Below are 19,143 nucleotides of genomic sequence, written 5' to 3' on the forward strand. Positions count from 1 at the left end.
TATATTTGCAGGCACAGAACTATTTCAGAAAGGACAGTATCTGACGTGGGAACAAGAGAAGGGAGTGTGGGACCAGCCGTGGTGACTCATGCCTGTAATCCCAACATTTTGTGAAGCCACGGTGGGAGAATCGCTTGAGCCCAGAAGTTTGAGACCAGCACGGACAACAAAGTGAGACCCTATCTCTATAAAAAAAACTAACAAAATTAGCCAGGCTTGGTGGCGTATGCCTGTAGTCGCAGCTACTCTGGAAGGAGGCTGAGGCAGGAGGATGACTTGAGCCCAGGAGGTTAGGGATGCAGTGAACTAGGATTGTGCCACTGCACTCCAGTCAGGGCCACAGAGTGAGACTTTGTCTCAATTAAAAAAAAAAAAAAAAAAAGGAGAGCTAGGTATAGCACAGAGTATCTTCTGTGGGGCCACCTGACCTTGAGCAAGAGCATCTGGGCTGCTACGATAAAACACATTCTGTGCAGAGTTGTTGAGATAATGCAGAGATCCAGAGGAGGGACTCCTGACCCACTGAAGTACTCAAAAAGTAAGAGATGTGACTAGCAGTAGCAACCATAAAAAATGATGTGATGATGTGATCTCTGAAAGCAGAAGGAATTCAAAAGACATCGGTTTTGATCTAAAATTTGGGTAATACTAAAGCAAGTTAATTTTTTAAATAAGAACAGAACTTATCTAACACGGTGCAGAGCTGACCTTACTGAAGTAAATGGCAGGACCAGAGCAGTAGGTCTGGGTGGGTCTGGGAATGAACCAGTTTATGAAGATGAAAACAGCAGGTAAGCATCTTTTTTTTTTTTTTTTAAGGCGGAGTCTCGCTCTGTCACCCAGGCTGGAGTGCAGTGGCGTGATCTCGTCTTACTGCAAGCTCCGTCTCCTGGGTTCATGCCATTCTCCTGCCTCAGCCTCCCAAGTAGCTGGGACTACAGGCGCCTGCCACCATGCCTGGCTAATTTTTTGTATTTTTTAGTAGAGACAGGGTTTCACCATGTTAGCCAGAATGGTCTCCATCTCCTGACCTCGTGATCCGCCCGCCTGGGCCTCCCTAAGTGCTAGGATTACAGGCGTGAGCCACCGTGCCCGGCCCGGTAAGCATCTTTAGACATTTTTATAGCAATCTGAAACAGTAATTTTTGGGCCGTCAAAAAAGTCTGGCTTATATTTTTATGTCTTTCTAGTCAATGATTTTGAAATTTTATTTTACAAGAGTATTGGTCTGCAACGGTTTAGAAAGATACAAACTGGCCCTTCCATGCAGTTTGAGAAGCCCTGTACTGGAAGCTTCCTTGGCCTAAGAGGACAGAAAGACTTATGACACACAGCTTCAACAATGACCTGATTAACCTAAAAGTAGGTGCAGTGGTCTGGCCTGGTGGCTACAAGGACACAGACCAATAGCTCTGGGTCTAGCTCATGCCAAAGGCCAAGGCACAGAATCAAGCTTGTAAATAGCAGATACCATGGAAACCAACAGTAATTTTTACACATACACAGCATAAAAAGGACCACAATGAGATACAATTATCATTGTTAGAGTCCCTTCACCAAATGAAGGACCATAAAGCATGTGTGTGCATACCTAGACACCTAGCTGCCACCATCACCACTCGACAGTGTCACAAGCGCTTCTACATCCGACACACACTACCTTCCAACTGACAGATGGTCAGGGTAGTCCTCACACTACACCTGCACCAGGCGTTATTCCCAGTTTGCCAAGCTTTCCATGCGGCTGTCTAAAAATCTGAATCTCTAGCCCAGACCACCTCCTGGGGGCTCTATGCCTGATATCCAGCCACCTCCTCTGCATTCCCATTTGCATATCCCAAATGTCCAAACCTGGCATCATCATGTTTCCCTGACATGGACTCCTCATTCTGAATTTTATTTCATTTTGTAGCACAATGTTACTTTTGGTGACACTAATGCTATGATTTCTGTCCTGGATTCTTCCTTCCTCTTGACCTCCTATACCAATTCACCAATCTTGTCCCTTTTAAGTCTGTTTTCTCTGCTCCTTCCCACTTTGCCTCTTCCAGCTTAGATCCTGCTGTCATTTATTTGAATGACCACTCAACTTCCTAATGGATCTCTGCATTTCCTATCTTGCCCTCTGAGCCATCAGTCACCAAGGCAAGGCTAAAGTGGTTTTTTTTTTTTTTGAGACAGAGTCTCACTCTGTCACCCAGGCTGGAGTGTAGTGGAACAATCTCAGCTCACTGCAACCTCTGCCTCTTGGGTTCAAGCAATTCTCCTGCTGCAGGCTCCTGAGTAGCTGGGATTACAGGACAGCACCACCACACCTGGCTAATTTTTGTATTTTTAGTACAGATGGGGTTTGGTCATGTTGGTCTCTAACTCCTGACCTCAGATGATCCACCCGCCTCGGCCTCCCAAAGTGCTGGGACTACAGGCACGAGCCACGGTGCCCGACCCTAAGGTGATCTTTCTGAGATGACATCTGCTTCAAATCTTAAAAAACACTGCCAGGCCTAACATCAGAGAGTGACCTTGGGACCACGTCTCAAAAATCAACTGGGGTGCTTCTTATCACTCTAGGTCCTTGGCCTTTCCAGATCCACTGCAATTCTCTAGTCCTGGGGAACTGAACTTTAAAAGGTCCCCCATGACTTTTATGTCTATTACATTTTAATTTATTCATTTGTAAAATAATTATATCTACTTCCCCAGGGTTCATGCATTACTTGTTTTTAGATGAAAAATAGTGACACAAACGCTATGATTCCTGCCCCAGATTCTTCCTTCCTCCCTCTTGACCTCTAACATTTAGATGCTTAACACTGTATGGCGGTACATTCATTCGCTTAATAAATACTGCTTGAGCCTTATTACTGCTGAACAAACGGTACTATAGGAGCTGGGGGAGAGTGCTGAATAAATAAAGTTCTCATTTTTGTGATGCTTACACTTTAGTGGAGGAGACAGGAAAACAAGTGAGACATTGTCACACAGTGAGAAACATTAGGAGAAAAATGAAGCAGGATGAAGACAGTTAAGTCACAGCTGCTGCCATTAAGGAACTTATGTTTTATTAGAGAAAGGGTGAGAGTGAGCATGTGTGAGAGTACAGGGGGTTGGGGGAGAGAACGCAGGACTGCACATCATAATACAGAAGTTCATTCAAGCTTCACGCTTGGCACTCAGTAAGGTTCTCTGGCACCTTGTGGGTAGAGGCCAGAGATGTTGCTAAGAACTCCTACTATTCATAGGACAGTCTCCTACAACAAAGAATTACCCAGTCCCAAATGTCAACAATGCCCAGGCTGAGAAACCCTGGTGTAGGTAATGTGTCATCCTTGAGGTGACACAAAAAGAAGACATGGTCCATGGTCTCTGCACTCATGAGGTGCTCAGTCTAGTAAGGAAAACAAGCAAAGATAAAAATACAATACCAACTTACGAGCATTAAGAAAGATGCTTGTTCTAGCCTGGCTAACATGATAAAATTCTACCAAAAACAAAAATTAGCTGGGCGTGGTGGTGCGTGACTGTAGTCCCAGCTACTTGGGAGGCTGAGGTGGGAGGACAGATTAAGCCCAGGAGGTCAAGGTTGGAATGAGCCGTGATTGTGCCACTGCACTGCACTCTACCCTGGGTGACAGTGTGAGACCCTGTTTTGGGGAAAAAAAAAAAAGGAAAGGTACTTGAGTGGGAAATTGCCTCGATGCCATCATGGCCTCCAAGTTTAGCACCAGGCAAGCTATCTCAGAAGTTACCCAACAGACAGGTTTAGGACCAAATGAAGATGCTCCAATTACATGGTTATTAAGGTAAAAATAAAACCCAAAACACATAGTAAGAAATATTTTCCATTTCCCCACAAACATGCTCTGCTTTGGTCACATCCAGATACAGGAAGTTCTTATAATACAGTTTGTGTGTGTGCATTTTTTTTTTTTTTTTAAACAGAGTCTCACTCTGTTGCCCAGGTTAGAGTGCAGTGGCATGATCTTGGCTTACTGCAACCTCCGCCTCCCGGGTTCAAACGATTCTCCTGCCTCAGCCTCCCAAGTAGGCGGGATTATAGGCATGCCAATTTTGTATTTTTAGTACAGACGGGGTTTCACCATGTCGGCCAGGCCAGTCTTGAACTCCTGACCTCAGATGATCCACCTGCCTCAGCCTCCCAAAGTGCTGGAGTTACAGGCGTGAATCACTGTGCCCAGCCACAACAGTCTTTTTTTCTTTTGTGTATCATTCATATATATTTCTGTTCCTTTGTATGTCTTGTAATTTTTTGTTAGAGATTAGACATTTTATATAATATACTGTAGGAATTCTGGGTACTTGATCCTCCTCCCTTTAGGGCTTTTTTTTTTTTTTTTTTTTTTTTTTTTTTTTTTTTTTTTTTTTTTTTTTGCCACAGGGTCTTGCTAAGCCCAGGCTACTCTCAAACTCCTAGACTCAAGCGATCTCCCTGCCTCAACCTGTCGAGCAGCTGAGATTATTCACTGTGCCTGGCTGGAATATAGCCTTTTGACCCCATGTCATTACCCACACTCTTCACTCTTCCTGGAATGTATTTCCCTAGCCTGTCTGCCCTAAAAATTCCAATTTCTCCTTTAAGCCTTGGCTCAAATGCTATCCACACTCTGCTGCCTCCCCCAATACCCCTAGTGATACACAGGGTCCTCTTCTGCTCTTCCTGATGTTCTTCTTTGTCAGAGCAATAGAACAGCAGTAGCATTTCACAACATTTGGTAGCAAACCCTTTGTCCAAATGCAGTCATATATGGGACTGAAATACAAGAACTCTAGCTCGGAGAATTTATAACATCTACCTTTAAAAATACAAATCAATGCTGCCTGGTAAAAGAGGCTATCTGGACAAAAAATAGTTTTGAAATGTAGGGCTAGAGAACATATGTTCTTAGAATAGATATAATATCCAAATTAATTCACTCAGATTAGTGGTAGTAAATAATAACATTTTTTTTTTCCCTTTTTTCCAGAGTCTTACTCTGTCACCCAGGCTGGAGTGCAGCGGTACAATCTCAGCTCACTGCAACCACTTCTTCCTGGGTTCAAGCAATTCTCATGCCTCAACCTCCTGAATAGCTGGGACTACAGGTGTGTACCACCATGCCTGGCTAATTTTTGTTTTTTTGAGTTTTGCTCTGTCACCCAGGCTGGAGTGCCATCTTGGCTCACTGCAGCCTCTGCCTCCTAGGTTCAAGCAATTCTTCTGCCTCAGCCTCCTGAGTAGCTGGGATTACAGGCACGCATCACCACACCTGGCTAATTTTTGTATTTTTAGTAGAGACGGGGTTTTGCCATGTTGGCCAGGCTGGTCTCGAACTTCTGACCTCAAGTAGTCAGCCCGCCTCAGCCTCCCGAAGTGCTGGGATTACAGGCATGAGTCACTGCACCTTTTTTTCTTTTTTTTTTCAGTAGAGACAGGGTTTCACCATATTGGCTAGGCTGATCTCGAACTCCCGGCCTCAAGTGATCTGTCCACCTTGGCCTCCCAAAGTGCTGGGATGAATTACAGGTGTGATCCACCGTGCCAGGCTAAAAATAACAATTTTTTTTCCCATCTGCCTTACAATCTCAAGATTTGCTTTAATTCAGAAGGAAAGTTTTATCCTATGCTTTCAAAATTCTAAATTGGTTAAATTTAACACAAAGTTAGTGTCAGTGAATGTTTAATGATGCAAAGCATGAGAGACCAGGTAAAGTTACTGGCTCTAAATTATGAATCCTGGCTTCTTTCGGCCACAATATGATTGAGGCAACTACAGGAAGACTGAAATAGCTATTCCGGGTTCAAGGAGAGTGGGGAATAGGTTCTCACAGTCCTTAGTTCTGAGGCTGAGGGCACAGAATTGCTTGGCAGCAGGGACCATGAGTCTAAAAGGACCTTTGTGTCAAGTAACATACAGAGATTGCTCTGTCCCACCACTTCCTCTCTGTCCCCAAGGGACTTCTGAAGTGGTTTTCAATAAGGGTTGCCTGAAGGAAGACATTTCCCATGCATATGTCCAGACACATCCGGAAGGAGGTTCACATCAGCCATAAATGCCAGGAAGGCAAATCTTAGCTGTCTTGTTACACAGCCTGCAGTAGCAAGATGCAATAGTTTATATGTAAGCTGACATGGAAGCAGGAGTTGTTTCTGGGTAAACAATGCGGTAATGAAAAACCAAACAAATGCTCATAGCTCTGAGCCCAAAATGACACTACTAAAATTTTAGAGAAATTTATCCCTAAAAGATAATTATAAAAGCAAATAATCCATTATCGCAAGCTTTTTCTTTCTTTTTTCTTTTCCTGTAAGAGACCGTCTTGCTCTGTGGCACAGAGGCTCTCTAGGTCTCTCTCTCCTGTTCTGTTAAAATGAAGATAATAAAAGGACAAGTCCACATTCCTCTATCCTCATTTCTAAAACCTAAAAAGTTCTGAAAATGTTAAGTGTGCTTTTCTATGTTTGAAACAAACTAATATGGTAGTAAAACCTGAACAGATGAAGCATCTTATAATCTTTATTTAACTGTTAATGTGATTATTTGCATTTTGCTATAGAAATACTGGTGGTTTTAACTCTGGCATGTTGTTAGAGTCTTAAATAATGTATAATGTTCAGCATATTACACTAACTTTTTAGTATTTAAAAAATACTGAATTATGAAACACACATGGCCCTTATGGGTTTTGGATACAGGGATTTTGGATCTGTTAGAGGGCAGTGCCACAATCATAGCTTACTGCAATCTAGAACTCCTGGACTCAGTCTTAGCCTCTCAAGTATCTGGGACCATAGGTGTAAGCCACAATGCCCGGCTAATTTTTTTTATTTTTTGTAGAGACAGGGTCTTGCTGTGTTGCCTAGGCTGGTCTTGAACCCCTGGGCTCAAGTGATCCTCTTGCCTTGGTCTCCCAAAGCACTGGGATTATAGGCATTAACCACCACATCCAGCCATATTAATGCAAGTAGGTTTTTTTTTTTTTTTTTTTTGAGATGGAGTTTCGCTTGTTGCCCAGGCTGGAATACAATGGCATGATCTCGGCTCACTGAAACCTCTGCCTACTGGTTCAAGCAATTCTTCTGCCTCAGCCTCCCAAGTAGCTGGGATTACAGGCATGCGCCTGGCTACTTTTTGTATTTTTAGTAGAGACTGGGTTTCACCATGTTGGCCAGGCTGGTCTCGAGCTCCTGACCTCAGGTGATCTGCTTGCCTCAGCCTCCCAAATAGGCCACCGTGCCCGGCCCATTGCAAGTTTTTTTTTTTTTTTTTTTTTTTTTTTGAGACGGAGTCTCGCTCTGTCGCCCAGGCTGGAGTGCAGTGGCTGGATCTCGGCTCACTGCAAGCTCCGCCCCCTGGGTTTACGCCATTCTCCTGCCTCAGCCTCCCGAGTAGCTGGGACTACAGGCGCCCGCCACCTTGCCCGGCTGGTTTTTTGTATTTTTTTTTAGTAGAGATGGGGTTTTACTGTGTTAGCCAGGATGGTCTTGATCTCCTGACCTCGTGATCCGCCCGTCTCGGCCTCCCAAAATGCTGGGATTACAGGCTTGAGCCACTGTGCCCGGCCCCGGCCTATTGCAAGTTTTAAGGAGTAGTTGTAAAACTAACTCTCCTGCTTTGAAACATAACATTTTGCAATAATTTGCAATATAGTAGACTCTAACATGGCTTAAAAAGTCAAAGAAGCCTTTCAGAAACACAATTACCAGAAATCTTTCCTCTTTTTCCAGCCAGCGCTGATCTTCTTCCATTTCCTGTTGCTGTCGGATTAGCCGCTCTTCCATCAGGTGGGTTGGCAACACTTGCCCAATCCCTCGCAGGTCCAATGCTGTAGAGTCCTGGAAGAAGGGTTGAAAACAGCATGTCCAGTCTCTTAAGTCTATTCCTATGTTCTTATATTGTTTTATGCGTCTTTCAAGAAAAGATAAGCAGAACAGCAAGTATGGTAGAAACAGGATCTCTCATACCGTGCTTGTGGGAGTAACTTTTCTGCAGGGTGCAATTTAATGTGCATCAAGCATCTTTAACAAGTATACAACCCTTTAGCTCACAGATTCACTTGTAGGGGTCTATTTTAAAGAAATAACACAAAATATGTGCAAAGAATACATTGTTACTTATAGTAAAAAAGTAGAAACAATCTAGAATAGAAGGCTGAAATATGATACATATTATAGAGTATTAAATATTAAATAAAAGAACATAAGTAGCAGACAACTATAGATGCTCTTTTATTCAAATAAGTAATTTTTTTTTCTTTTTAATGAGATGGGGTCTTGCTATGTTGCCCAGGCTGGCATTGAACTCCTAGGCTCAAGTTATCTTACCACCTCAGCCCCTTGAGTAGATGCAACTATGGGTGTGTGTCACTGTACCCAGCTCAAATAAATTTTTAAACTGTAAGAGTAGTTCTTGGTTTTACCAGGAAAATTCAGTAAAAATTAACATGATCCAAAGAACTGAATGCTCTGTCTTCCTGTTTCTTCGTTGGCCTCATGCATATGCTGATTATATTCCACTGAGGGCTTTGCCTTTCAAATATATGGACTAAAGATTTTAGTATTTCTCCCTGGGTTCTTTTAGTTAAAAAAGTTCATGAAACCAGAAAGTATTTGAGTAGATGGAGTATCCTGATCTTTGAATTAAGTCATTAAAATATGGCCGGGCATGGTGGCTCAAGCCTGCAATCCCAGCACTTTGGGAGGCTGAGGCGGGTGGATCACTTGAAGTCAGGGGTTCAAGACCAGCCTGGCCAACATGGTGAAACTCTGCCTCTACTAAAAAATACAAAAATGAGCTGGGCGTGGTGGCTTGCGCTTGTAATCCAAGCTGCTCGGGAGGCTGAGGCAGAATTGTTTGAATCTGCCTCAAACAACTGGGAGGCAGAGGTTGCAGTAAGCCGAGATCGTACAATGCATTCCAGCCTGGGAGACAGAGTGAGCCTCTATCTCAAAAAAAAAAAAAAAAGTCATTAAAATCAATAAATCTTAGGATTTAGAAATAAAAGGTGTCTTAGGCCATGCTTTGTTACTTTTTTTTTTTTTTTTTTTTGAGACAGGTTCTTGTTCTGTTGCCCAGGCTGGAGTGCAGTGGCACGATCTCAGCTCACTGCAGTCTCAACTTCCTAGGCTCAAATGATCCTCTCACCCCAGCATCCCGAGTAGCTAGGACTGCAGGCATATACCACCATACGTGACTAATTTTCTATTTTTTGTAGAGACAGGGTCTCGTTATGTTGCCCAGACTGGTTTCAAACTCTTGGGCTCAAGCAATCCTCCTACTTTAGCCTCCCAAAAGTGCTGGGATTACAGGTGTAAGCCACCATGCCCAGCTTTGCCATCCTTTATAAGTTAACAAACTGAAGCCCAAGACACCCGATTTACCTCCACATTGGGCTGCCACATTGCTATCTCCTGAGGTCTATGATTCCATGAATCTGTTTGGTCCAAAAGAGATGCCTGACCTGGATAGATGCTGCCAGCCATGGCTGTGATTCCATGTGAACCAGGGTAGCCAGAAACCTGTGAATGAGTAAGGAGGCAAGGTAATGTTCAACTATAACATCTGCACAGTTCTGCTTCATACACAAAGGAAACTAAAATTACAGAGAATATTGTGGTAGGCATAATTATGGCCCCTCAAAGATACCCATGTTCTAATCCCTTGAACATGTGAATATGTTTCCTTACATGGTGAAAGAGACTTTGCAAATGTGGTTGTAAGTCAAGGACCTTGGGATGGGAGGGTATCCAGGATATCTGAGTGAGTCCAGTGTAATTACAAGGGTCCTTAAAAGTGCAAGAGGGAAGTGTAAGAGGAGGGAGGGACATGGGACCACTGAAGAAGGGTCAGAGTTAGTTAATACTGCTGGCTCTGGGCCGGGCACAGTGGCTCAAGTCTATAATCCCAGCACTTTGGGAGGCCGAGGTGGACGGATCACAAGGTCAGGAGATGAGACCATCCTGGCTAACACGGTGAACCCCATCTCTACTAAAAAATACAAAAAATTAGCCGGGCGCGGTGGCGGGCGCCTGTAGTCCCAGCTAATCGGGAGGCTGAGGCAGGAGAATGGTGTGAACCCGGGGGGAGGAGCTTGCAGTGAGCCGAGATCGCGCCACTGCACTCCAGCCTGGGTGACAGAGCGAGACTCTTGTCTCAAAAAAACAAAAAAACGAAACAAAACAAAAAAACCCAAAAAACTTCTGGCTTCAGAACACGGAGTAAGGGGACCGTGAGCCAAGGCATGTGGGTGGCCTATAGAAGCTGATAAGGCAAGGAAATGGACTCTCAGCTAAAGTCTCAAGAAAGGACATTTGTTATGGCTGCATTAGAGAGCTAGTGCAAGTATATACTAGAAAATAAGAAATTGTTTCTTTGGAATTTCACATTTACTAAAATAATGAGGGCAGGCCATCCTTGGATGCAAAAGCAACAGGAAGCCACAAAAATGGCTGTGCCACACTCTGCTCTAGAAACCCCCTTTCCTGCCCAACCAACCACTATCCCCTAACAATAACAACAACAAAACACACACACACAAAACCCCTCAACTGTTTGTCCTCTAATGACCTGAGAGCTGATGGTAGGATAAGTCGTACCTTTAAATTCTAACAATGATGACTAAGGCAGAGAGAAGACATTCGGTTGGACATAGAGAAAAATTTCAAGGCAGAGGGAAAATAAGACAGGTTTCTTTATATGGTTCCTTCTCTCAATCAAGAGAAAGACAGAGAACAGAATCAGTATTGGTCTCCACACCTCATTAGGCTAGTGCTGCATGGTGGGTGTTGTCAGTTAATTTTTTAGTGAGATAAAGCACAGCCAAAACTGTATTTCCAAATATCAACACACCCTTCAACAAAGGTTTTGTGCATTTATTTGGTCTCTAGGCATTAATTTATACCAAAACTCCATATGGACAATATAAAATTAATGAATTTTCAAGTGAGACATATAGTTAGTTCTCACAGTTTATTTGAATGAAAATATCTTAATAATAAAAACTGCTACTAAATGCAAAATGCTATATCAAGATTTTTGGTGAAAAGGGACATATTATTGCCAGACAACATTTAGGAATTTTCACAAGGAGGTTTAAAATAGTCTAAGGCAGTTTTCTACATAATAGTAACCATGTAGAAGGATCACTTTAGGCTAAAAATGAAGTAACTTCAGGAAATGTCTCATAGTTGGTCTCATTTACAAGAGAGGAAAATTTAGGCTTGGGAAAGGTTTTTTTTTTTTTTTTTTTTTTTTTTTTGAGACAGAGTCTCGCTCTGTCGCCCAGGCTGGAGTGCAGTGGCCGGATCTCAGCTCACTGCAAGCTCCGCCTCCCGGGTTTACGCCATTCTCCTGCCTCAGCCTCCCGAGTAGCTGGGACTACAGGCGCCCGCCACCTCGCCCGGCTAGTTTTTTGTATTTTTTTAGTAGAGACGAGGTTTCACCGTGTTAACCAGGATGGTCTCGATCTTCTGACCTCGTGATCCGCCCGTCTCGGCCTCCCAAAGTGCTGGGATTACAGGCTTGAGCCACCGCGCCCGGCCCGGGAAAGGTTAATCACACATTAGTTCAATGAAAAAAATCAATGTTTTACTTAATTCTCTATTTACTCACTTTTACACGCTGTTCTAAGCCCTTAAAATAGAGACAAGTCCTCACTCTCAGGGGCTTCCACTGCACTGGTGACAGACAGCCACTAACAAACACATATGAGAGTTTCAAATCTTGACAGTGCCACAGACCAGGCCTGCTGGGACACAAAGAGAACTGTCTCTCTGCTAACAGCTTGTCTCATTAAGCAGGTGCTGTCATGTTTTCTCAAAACAATGCTCGTATTCAATTCCCACTCAGGGCCAGTTCACTTTCCATACCAGCCAGGCACAGACTCTGGGGCCCATCTGCTTGTTTGCCAGAGCTCAGGGTCTCTCAGCAATCATAGAGGTGGGGTTTCTTTCTTTAGGCCACCTGTGTACTTCCCATTGCTCTGACCCTTGTGCTGGGTCAGGGTTTTGGCTTCTTCACTTATGGAACTGGTAGTAATCTAAACTGACAAAGGGCCCTGTGAGCTCCTTCCATGAGAAAAAAGAGTACTTTATTTGTCTTCATATTCCCAGTGCCTAGAATAGTGCCAGGCAGAGTAGATGAACATTCAGTGCAACCCTGCTGAACGAACAGACAGGTGCCCAAGAAAAATGATTCACTCCTCTTCTGCCAGGCAAGCGGCCATCTCAGAACAGTGTCTCCCAAAACATAGGTCTGACTGAGTCATCTACCTCAGAACCTACTGAGGTTGCTTGCTAACGATAAGCTATTCTTGGGCTCCAGAATTAATACATTAGAATCTGGAGGCTAAAGAGGCTGAAATTTGCTGTTCTAAACTACCACTGACCTATCTTTTCTAATAAGAAAGTGCTTACATTCTCCCTTATTACTGACAGTTAAGTACCAAAGTTAAGATTTTTTGCCCATTTTGACCCAAGAGGCCTTAATTTAAACCATGCTTTCAACAACTCTGTGAAGGAGGTAGGAAAGGTTAAGTACCGACACCCTCAATAGGACTCTGACTTCTACAGACATTACAATGAGTTAAAAAAAGATAAGGCCTAAAAAGCACACTCTATATGATCTATTTATATAAAATTCTAGAACAAGCAGAAATCTCTGATACTAGAAGTGAGAAGAGTGGTTGCTCCTGGGGCAGGAGTTGCCTGATGGGAAGGTGCACAAAGGAACTGCCGGGGTCACAGACACGCTCTATATCCTGAAGTGAGGATGGGATGCACTGGGGTATGCATCTGTCGGAACAAAGACCTGTGCGCATTGTAAGGTATACCTCAGTAAAAGTTAATAACTTTTTCTCGAAACAAATGAATTGTTTACTTTGTTTCAGGCCCTTTTCATTCAAGGATAATTTTTTCTAATTTGCACAGGGTATCTGTCTATAAATCTAACACTTTTCACACTTGTCCATATGGTATTTCATCTGGGTTCTGTTAATTTTGAATTTTATTCTTGCCTTCCATAAAAACTGTCCAGTTCAGTACTCCCTCTGCAGAGTGTGTGCCCACTGGCTTCACCTTGCCTTTTACCATAGCGAGTGGATGAAAACGTGCCTAAGAATGGCAGCAGGTCCTGGCCCTGTCCACTTGAAGAAGGCGTGAAAAGCAAACGCCCTCTGTGTGGGGTATTGAGACAACATCAGTCAATGATTAGGGTAACCACTTTCCCAGCTTTCTATCGGCCAAATCATACTCATAAGTACACAAATAAAAACATGCACAATGTACCTCTCTATCCCAAAAGTGCTAAATAATCAAGTAACACAGTTTATACCCGTAATGACTGGCATACCTGGTAATGATTGGTTTGTACCATGTGCTGTGGGCTGGGATAAAATCCTTCGCTGGACCTCGGACTAGGATAACCCGGTCTGCTGGGCTGTAAAATCAACAGAGCATCATATGAATGAACCTCTGGATTTTGACAAACCTGTACTTTATGAATAGAGAAAGACATTTTCCTAATAGAGCTTAGTTGAGAAGAATGATAAAAAGATGCTAAGACATTTCAATGCGGAAAGAACACTCTTTTCAACAAATGATCCTGTGGCAAGTGGACAGCTACCCGTGAAAAAGTTTGACCTCTTCCTCCCAATACACACAAAAATTAACTCGAAATGGATTACATGTCTAAATGTAAAAGTTAAAAACTCTAAGATTCTTAGAAGAAAACTTAAATCTTGGGCAGGGCACGGTAGCTTACGCCTGTCATCCTAGCACTTTGGGAGGCCAAGGTGGGCAGATTGTTTGAGGTCAGGAGTTGAAAACCAATCAGGCCAGTCTGATGGGAATGTAAAATGGTGTAGTCACTATGGAAGACAGTATGGCTATTCCTGAAAAACTAAATAGAGAACTAGCATATGATCCAGCAATTCTACTTTCAGGTATATGTAACAGAGAAATGAAAGTATATATCCACAAAAAAACATGTGCATCAGCTACTCAGGAGGCTGAAGTGGGAGGGTCGCTTGAGCCGAGGAATTAAGAGGCCAGCCTGGGCAACATAGCAAGACTGTATCTTTGAAAAAAACAAATAAGTAAACACAAACATGTATATGAATGTTCTTAACAGTATTATTCACAGTAGCTAAAAATGGGGAACAGTCCATGTCCGTCAACTGATATAAATGGATAAACAAAATGCTGTATACCTATGAAAGGGATATTATTTGTAATTAAAGGGAATAAAGTACTGACACGTGCTACGACTTAGATGAACTTTCGAAACATTCTAAGTGAAAAAAGTCAGTCACAAAGAACATACGATTTCTTTAATGAAATACCTAGACTAGGAAAGATTAATACAGACAGCAAGTATATAAGTGATTGCCAGCGGTCGGAAGGAGGAGGAAATGGGGGATGACTGCTAATGGGTGCAGGATTTCATTTTAGAACATTTCATAAAAATGTTCTAGGCTGGGCGCTATGGCTCACGCCTGTAATCCCAGCACTTTGGGAGGCCGAGGTGGGATGATCACTTGAGCCCAGGAGTTTGAGACCAGCCTGGGCAACACAGTAAGACCCCGTCTCTACTAAAAACAGTAGTCCTAAAACTGGTTGTGGTGATGGTTGCACAACTCTGAATATACTAAAAAACACTGAATTGTACAATTTATTTATTTAGAGTCTCACTCTACCATACAGGCTGGAGTGCAGTGTACAATCCCGGCTTACTGCAACCACTGCCTCCCGAGTTTGAGCAATTCTCATGCCCCAGCTTCTCAAGTAGCTGGGATTACAGGCATGCGGCACCTCACCAGGCTAATTTTTGTATTTACAGTAGAGACAGGGTTTTGCCATGTTGGCCAGGCTGGTCTTGAACTCCTGGCCTTAAGTGATCTGCTTGCCTCAGCCTCCCAAAGTGCTGGGATTACAGGAGTGAGCCACTGTGCCCAGCCGAACTGTACACTTTCAGTGGATAAACCGTATGGTATGTAAATTGTATCTTAATAAAGCTATTGAAGTATCATTAATAACAAAACGGGATACTGAATATTCTGAGCCCGAGGGAACCAAATGCTCTCTGTCCAGCAGTCCAGGACCTGGAGAGAAGGCACTTGTGTTCTATTGTTTGCCTACTTCCTGGTTGTGTTACTATGGTCAAGTGATGAAACTGACTGGCTTCTAGATCCTCATCCATAAGATGGGGGTGAGCTAGAGGATCTCTAAAGTCACTTCCAGGTCTTAAATTCTCACTTTGTTTCTGGGATAAATGAATTCAAAGTTCATAGTGAAAGAACAATTTAGTCTGAAACAGAAGTCTCGAAGAAATCAATAAAGTCTTTTAAAACTTGGAGGATTTAACAAGGTGGAAACCCATTACTGTCTAGCCAAATTAAGTCCAGAATAAAATGAAATGGATTTAAGTCCCATCACTTTTAGGAAAGAAAACTCTTTAGTGCCTGTCTCTCTCCCACAGTGCTGGGTGAACACGTGCTTTGCTCTAGTTAGGTCCAGAGTATGTTTTGGTCTCTAAATCAGTCTCACGTTCCCCTCAGTTTTGCTTATACTGTCCCCTCTGCCTGGAATGTCTCCTCCCTCCATCTGTAGAATACTTCTGATCCTTTCAGTCTTTTAGATGTTACTTTTTTCACAGAACAGCTCCTGCTTTTGCCAGCCTAACATAAACATATGTCCTCTGTTCTCCTAAGGAGGCCTTTTTCAAACTCTACCCTGGGTCGCAGGTACTTTGCACTTGCTCTACCCCTGCTATTATGAGCTGCTAAATTCCTGAGGGCGAAAAATCCTTCCTTTTCGCTTAGCCCTGTCATGTTTCAAGCAGTGTTCCAGATAGAGTCTGCTCTAAACTTAACTAAATAACAACATGAATTCCCCCAAAGACACCCCAAACAGGAAAAGGGTATAAAGAGAGCATTCTAGGCTTTTCTCTACTCTGTGTGCTATGGTGGCAATTTCCAAAGGGTGTTCTACGACATGGTTGTGTTGAATTAAAAGAGGCAAAAAAAAAAAAAAAAAAAAAAAAAAGAGTTTGGCTACCTTTGTACTTGTTTTAAAGATATGTGTTAATATACAAGCATTAATAATGGTTGCAGGGGAAAGGGTTTCCTGAATCAAATGCTCTTGGAGTCCAAGAACGGAATGAGGCAGAGCCGGGGACTGGAACAATAAACAGAGCTGACAGCTGCACAGTGATGCACTCTTGATAAATTCAGGCAAAAAAAAAAAAAAAAAAAAAGGTGCAATTTACTGTGTATTCTGTGTGTACTGAACTACCTACTTTACATACAATTTGATAATCTTGATCACGACATTGCTATGAAGCAATATTATAATCCCTATTTTACAGAGTCTCAGATAAATTGGGCAATCTAAATAGGGGCATATAGGTGGTAGTGGTAGAACTGCGTGACTCCAAAATCTGCTGTGCCATGATGCTATTCTAAAAGCGTACTTCTGACTCACCAAATAAAAAGGAATATACAAAATAAATAGATCAGAGAATGGCAAAACCAATGTAAACTATCTCACAGTGATGCAAAGACTTAACTGGGTAGCAAATGATAACACAAGGTTCCATTTCAAAATAAAAATAAAAGGTAAAAAGTTGAAAATATGTTTTATGATAGACAAAATATTTGCACAAAGGACACCACAAAATCAAATGTTGCTAACCAACAGCCATGGAGAGCACAACTGTATTGGTAAAACAGCTCTACTTCTGTTCTCTACAAATTGGAGGTTAGCATGGTGGTCAAGAGGGCAGGCTTTGAGCCAGACTGTCAGTGTTCACAGTAGGGTGCTTCAGCTCTCTATGCCTCCCTACTGTCAATGACAAAAGGAGTACAATAACCAGCTCCCGTGGTGGGCGGATTACCTGAGGTCAGGAGTTTGAGACCAGCCTGGTCAACATGGTGAAACCTTGTCTTTACTAAAAATACAAAAACATTAGCCAGGTGTTGTGGCGCACGCCTGTAATCCCAGCTACTTGGGAGGCTGAGGCGTGAGAATAGCTTGAACCCGGGAGGCAGAGGTTGCAGTGAGCTGAGATCACACCATGGCACTCCAGCCTGGAGAGTGAGAGTCTCCATCTCAAAAAACAGAACAAGCCAACAACAACAACAAAAATAAGTATACTGGAAGAGGTATGTAGGTTATATGCAATACTGTGCTATCTTATATAAGGAATTTATGCATCTGTGGATTTTAATCTCCATCCCTTGCAGATATCAAGGGAGAACTGTATTAGTGAGGGTGCTTTCCATGATCGCACAATTGGCATTAAGGTAGAGGTCAGCAAGTGAGATTTCTGGCAGTGAGGGGACAGGCCTGAACAACAGGATTTGTTTCATATCCCACAGGACTTCTTTTTCTGTTTTGAGACAGTCATGCTCTGTTGCCTAGGCTGGAGAGCAGTGGCATGATCTCGGCTCACTGCAACCTCTGCCTCCTGAGTTTGAGTGATTCTCATGCCTCAGATTCCCAAGTAGCTGGGATTACATGCATGCGCAATCACACCCAGCTAATTTTTGTATTTTTATTTTTTGAGATGGAGTCTCGTTCTGTCACCCAGGCTACAGTGCAGTGGTGTGATCTCGGCTCGCTGCAACTTCTGCCTCCTGAGTTTAAGCAATTCTCGTGCCTTAGCCTCCTGAATAGCTGGGATTACATGTGCACACCACCACGCCTGGATAATTTTTGTATTTTTAGTAGAGATGGTGTTTCGCCATGTTGCCCAGGCTGGTCTCAAATTACTGGCCTCAAGTGATCAGCTCATCTTGGCTGCCCAAAGTGCTGGGGTTACAGGCATGAGCCACCATGCCTGGTCCCCGCAGGACTTTCTGCTGTTTCTCTCAACTTTATGTAAGTAAAACAACAGCAACAATAAAATCCCTGTTGCTTGAATACAGAATGAATTCTGCTTTATATATTTTGTATAGTTTGTATAGATATTCTGTATAGTTTATGAGGAACTGAACTTTCCAGAACAGCAACTACCGTGTATACTGATGGGCAATTTTATTATGTTTCATTTAAAATTTACCAAGATTTTCTTACCATTCTAGAAAATGACATCACCAAGACTAATGCAATTCCTATCAGTTATAGCTGTGGGGGTCTGCTCTGTCACTGCTGTATTCATGGTGAGTCCACAAACAGGTGTAAGGATCTGGCTATGCCACCATGTCTCCCAATGTCATTCGACCTGAGTGCTTTATACATGCATGCATAACGTTATAAAAAATGACTTTCTTTTTAATTTCTCCTGTATAGTTGGGTCTCCAAACACTAGTATTCTTCCACTGATATTCTGAAATTGGTAAGTCATTCTATTACCTATGTATTTTATTTCAGGATTAGTAAATGGGACATTATAAAATCATTTTTTATATAAATGCTGTGCTGGGTTTGATTAGGGTTGAGAACAATGTTCTGAGGCAGTTATTCTCAAACATTTCATCATTTTCAGGACCCCTATACAGTCTCAAAAATTACTGAGGACTCTAAAGAGTTTTTATTTGGAATATAACTACCAACACTCATACTGTTAGAAATTAAAACAGATACTAAAAAGTATTTATTAATTCACTTAAGAATAAGCTCATCACATACTAAAAAAACCACCTTTTCAAAACCAAACAAACCAAACTGAGAAGAACACATGTACATCTACATTTACGTAAATTCGCTTTAATGTTAGGCTTAACAGAAGGCAGCAGGTTCTCATATGTTTCTGCAGTCTTACGATACTCTCTTTTGTTGCAATACATGAGGGGGAAAAAGTAAACTCATAGAGCTGTACAACTGGAAAAGGGAGGAGTATTTCCGTAGATTTTGAGCACAATTGTGGTACTGTTTTTTGATTTGACACCAAAATGCAAGTGACAGCTTCTTAAAGGTGAGTTGCAATGTGGAATTTACAATGGTATCATCTGTTACATTAAAATCCATAGAATTAAGGGAGAAAAAAAAGGGAAAAAAAATCCATTACTTTTTCTTGTAGTTTCAATGGAACTTATACTCATGTGTGATTTTTAACATCCTGTGTAGGTCATTTGAAAGATACTGATTTACTGAGCTGCACAGATCCTCCCAATGTTAACACATTTCAGTAAACAACATACATTTTT

At 42.4% G+C, this 19,143-nt stretch overlaps 1 protein-coding gene and 3 long non-coding RNA genes across 53 annotated transcripts in view; 2 read left to right on the top strand and 2 right to left on the bottom strand.

Moving 5' to 3' along the window:
- The window catches only part of PTK2 (protein tyrosine kinase 2), a 357,319-nt gene that overhangs the window by 34,174 nt on the left and 304,002 nt on the right, over positions 1 to 19,143 (bottom strand). For all 50 annotated transcript variants that reach the window (XR_013397442.1, XR_013397443.1, XM_077944113.1 and 47 more), the window contains 3 exons: positions 13,347 to 13,433; positions 9,380 to 9,517; positions 7,703 to 7,834 (listed from right to left, as the gene is read on the bottom strand). Coding sequence is in view for 48 of the 50 variants with exons in the window: in XM_077944113.1 (XP_077800239.1) it covers positions 7,703 to 7,834; positions 9,380 to 9,517; positions 13,347 to 13,433 (357 nt within the window). In the remaining 2 variants the exon portion in view is untranslated. The remainder of the gene's footprint in view (positions 1 to 7,702; positions 7,835 to 9,379; positions 9,518 to 13,346; positions 13,434 to 19,143) is intronic.
- Positions 1,913 to 4,441, top strand: LOC144330872 (uncharacterized). Its single transcript, XR_013397462.1, has 2 exons — positions 1,913 to 2,286; positions 3,545 to 4,441. It is a non-coding gene; the product is annotated as an uncharacterized LOC144330872 (long non-coding RNA).
- Positions 2,324 to 3,551, bottom strand: LOC144330866 (uncharacterized). Its single transcript, XR_013397456.1, has 2 exons — positions 2,696 to 3,551; positions 2,324 to 2,366 (listed from the first exon to the last, which is right to left on the bottom strand). It is a non-coding gene; the product is annotated as an uncharacterized LOC144330866 (long non-coding RNA).
- On the top strand, positions 9,019 to 16,044 carry LOC144330862 (uncharacterized). The gene is made up of 4 exons (XR_013397452.1): positions 9,019 to 9,209; positions 10,685 to 11,227; positions 11,548 to 14,501; positions 14,951 to 16,044. It is a non-coding gene; the product is annotated as an uncharacterized LOC144330862 (long non-coding RNA).

This window comes from Macaca mulatta, chromosome 8 (assembly GCF_049350105.2).
Source record: "Macaca mulatta isolate MMU2019108-1 chromosome 8, T2T-MMU8v2.0, whole genome shotgun sequence".
Classification (NCBI taxonomy): domain Eukaryota; kingdom Metazoa; phylum Chordata; class Mammalia; order Primates; family Cercopithecidae; genus Macaca; species Macaca mulatta.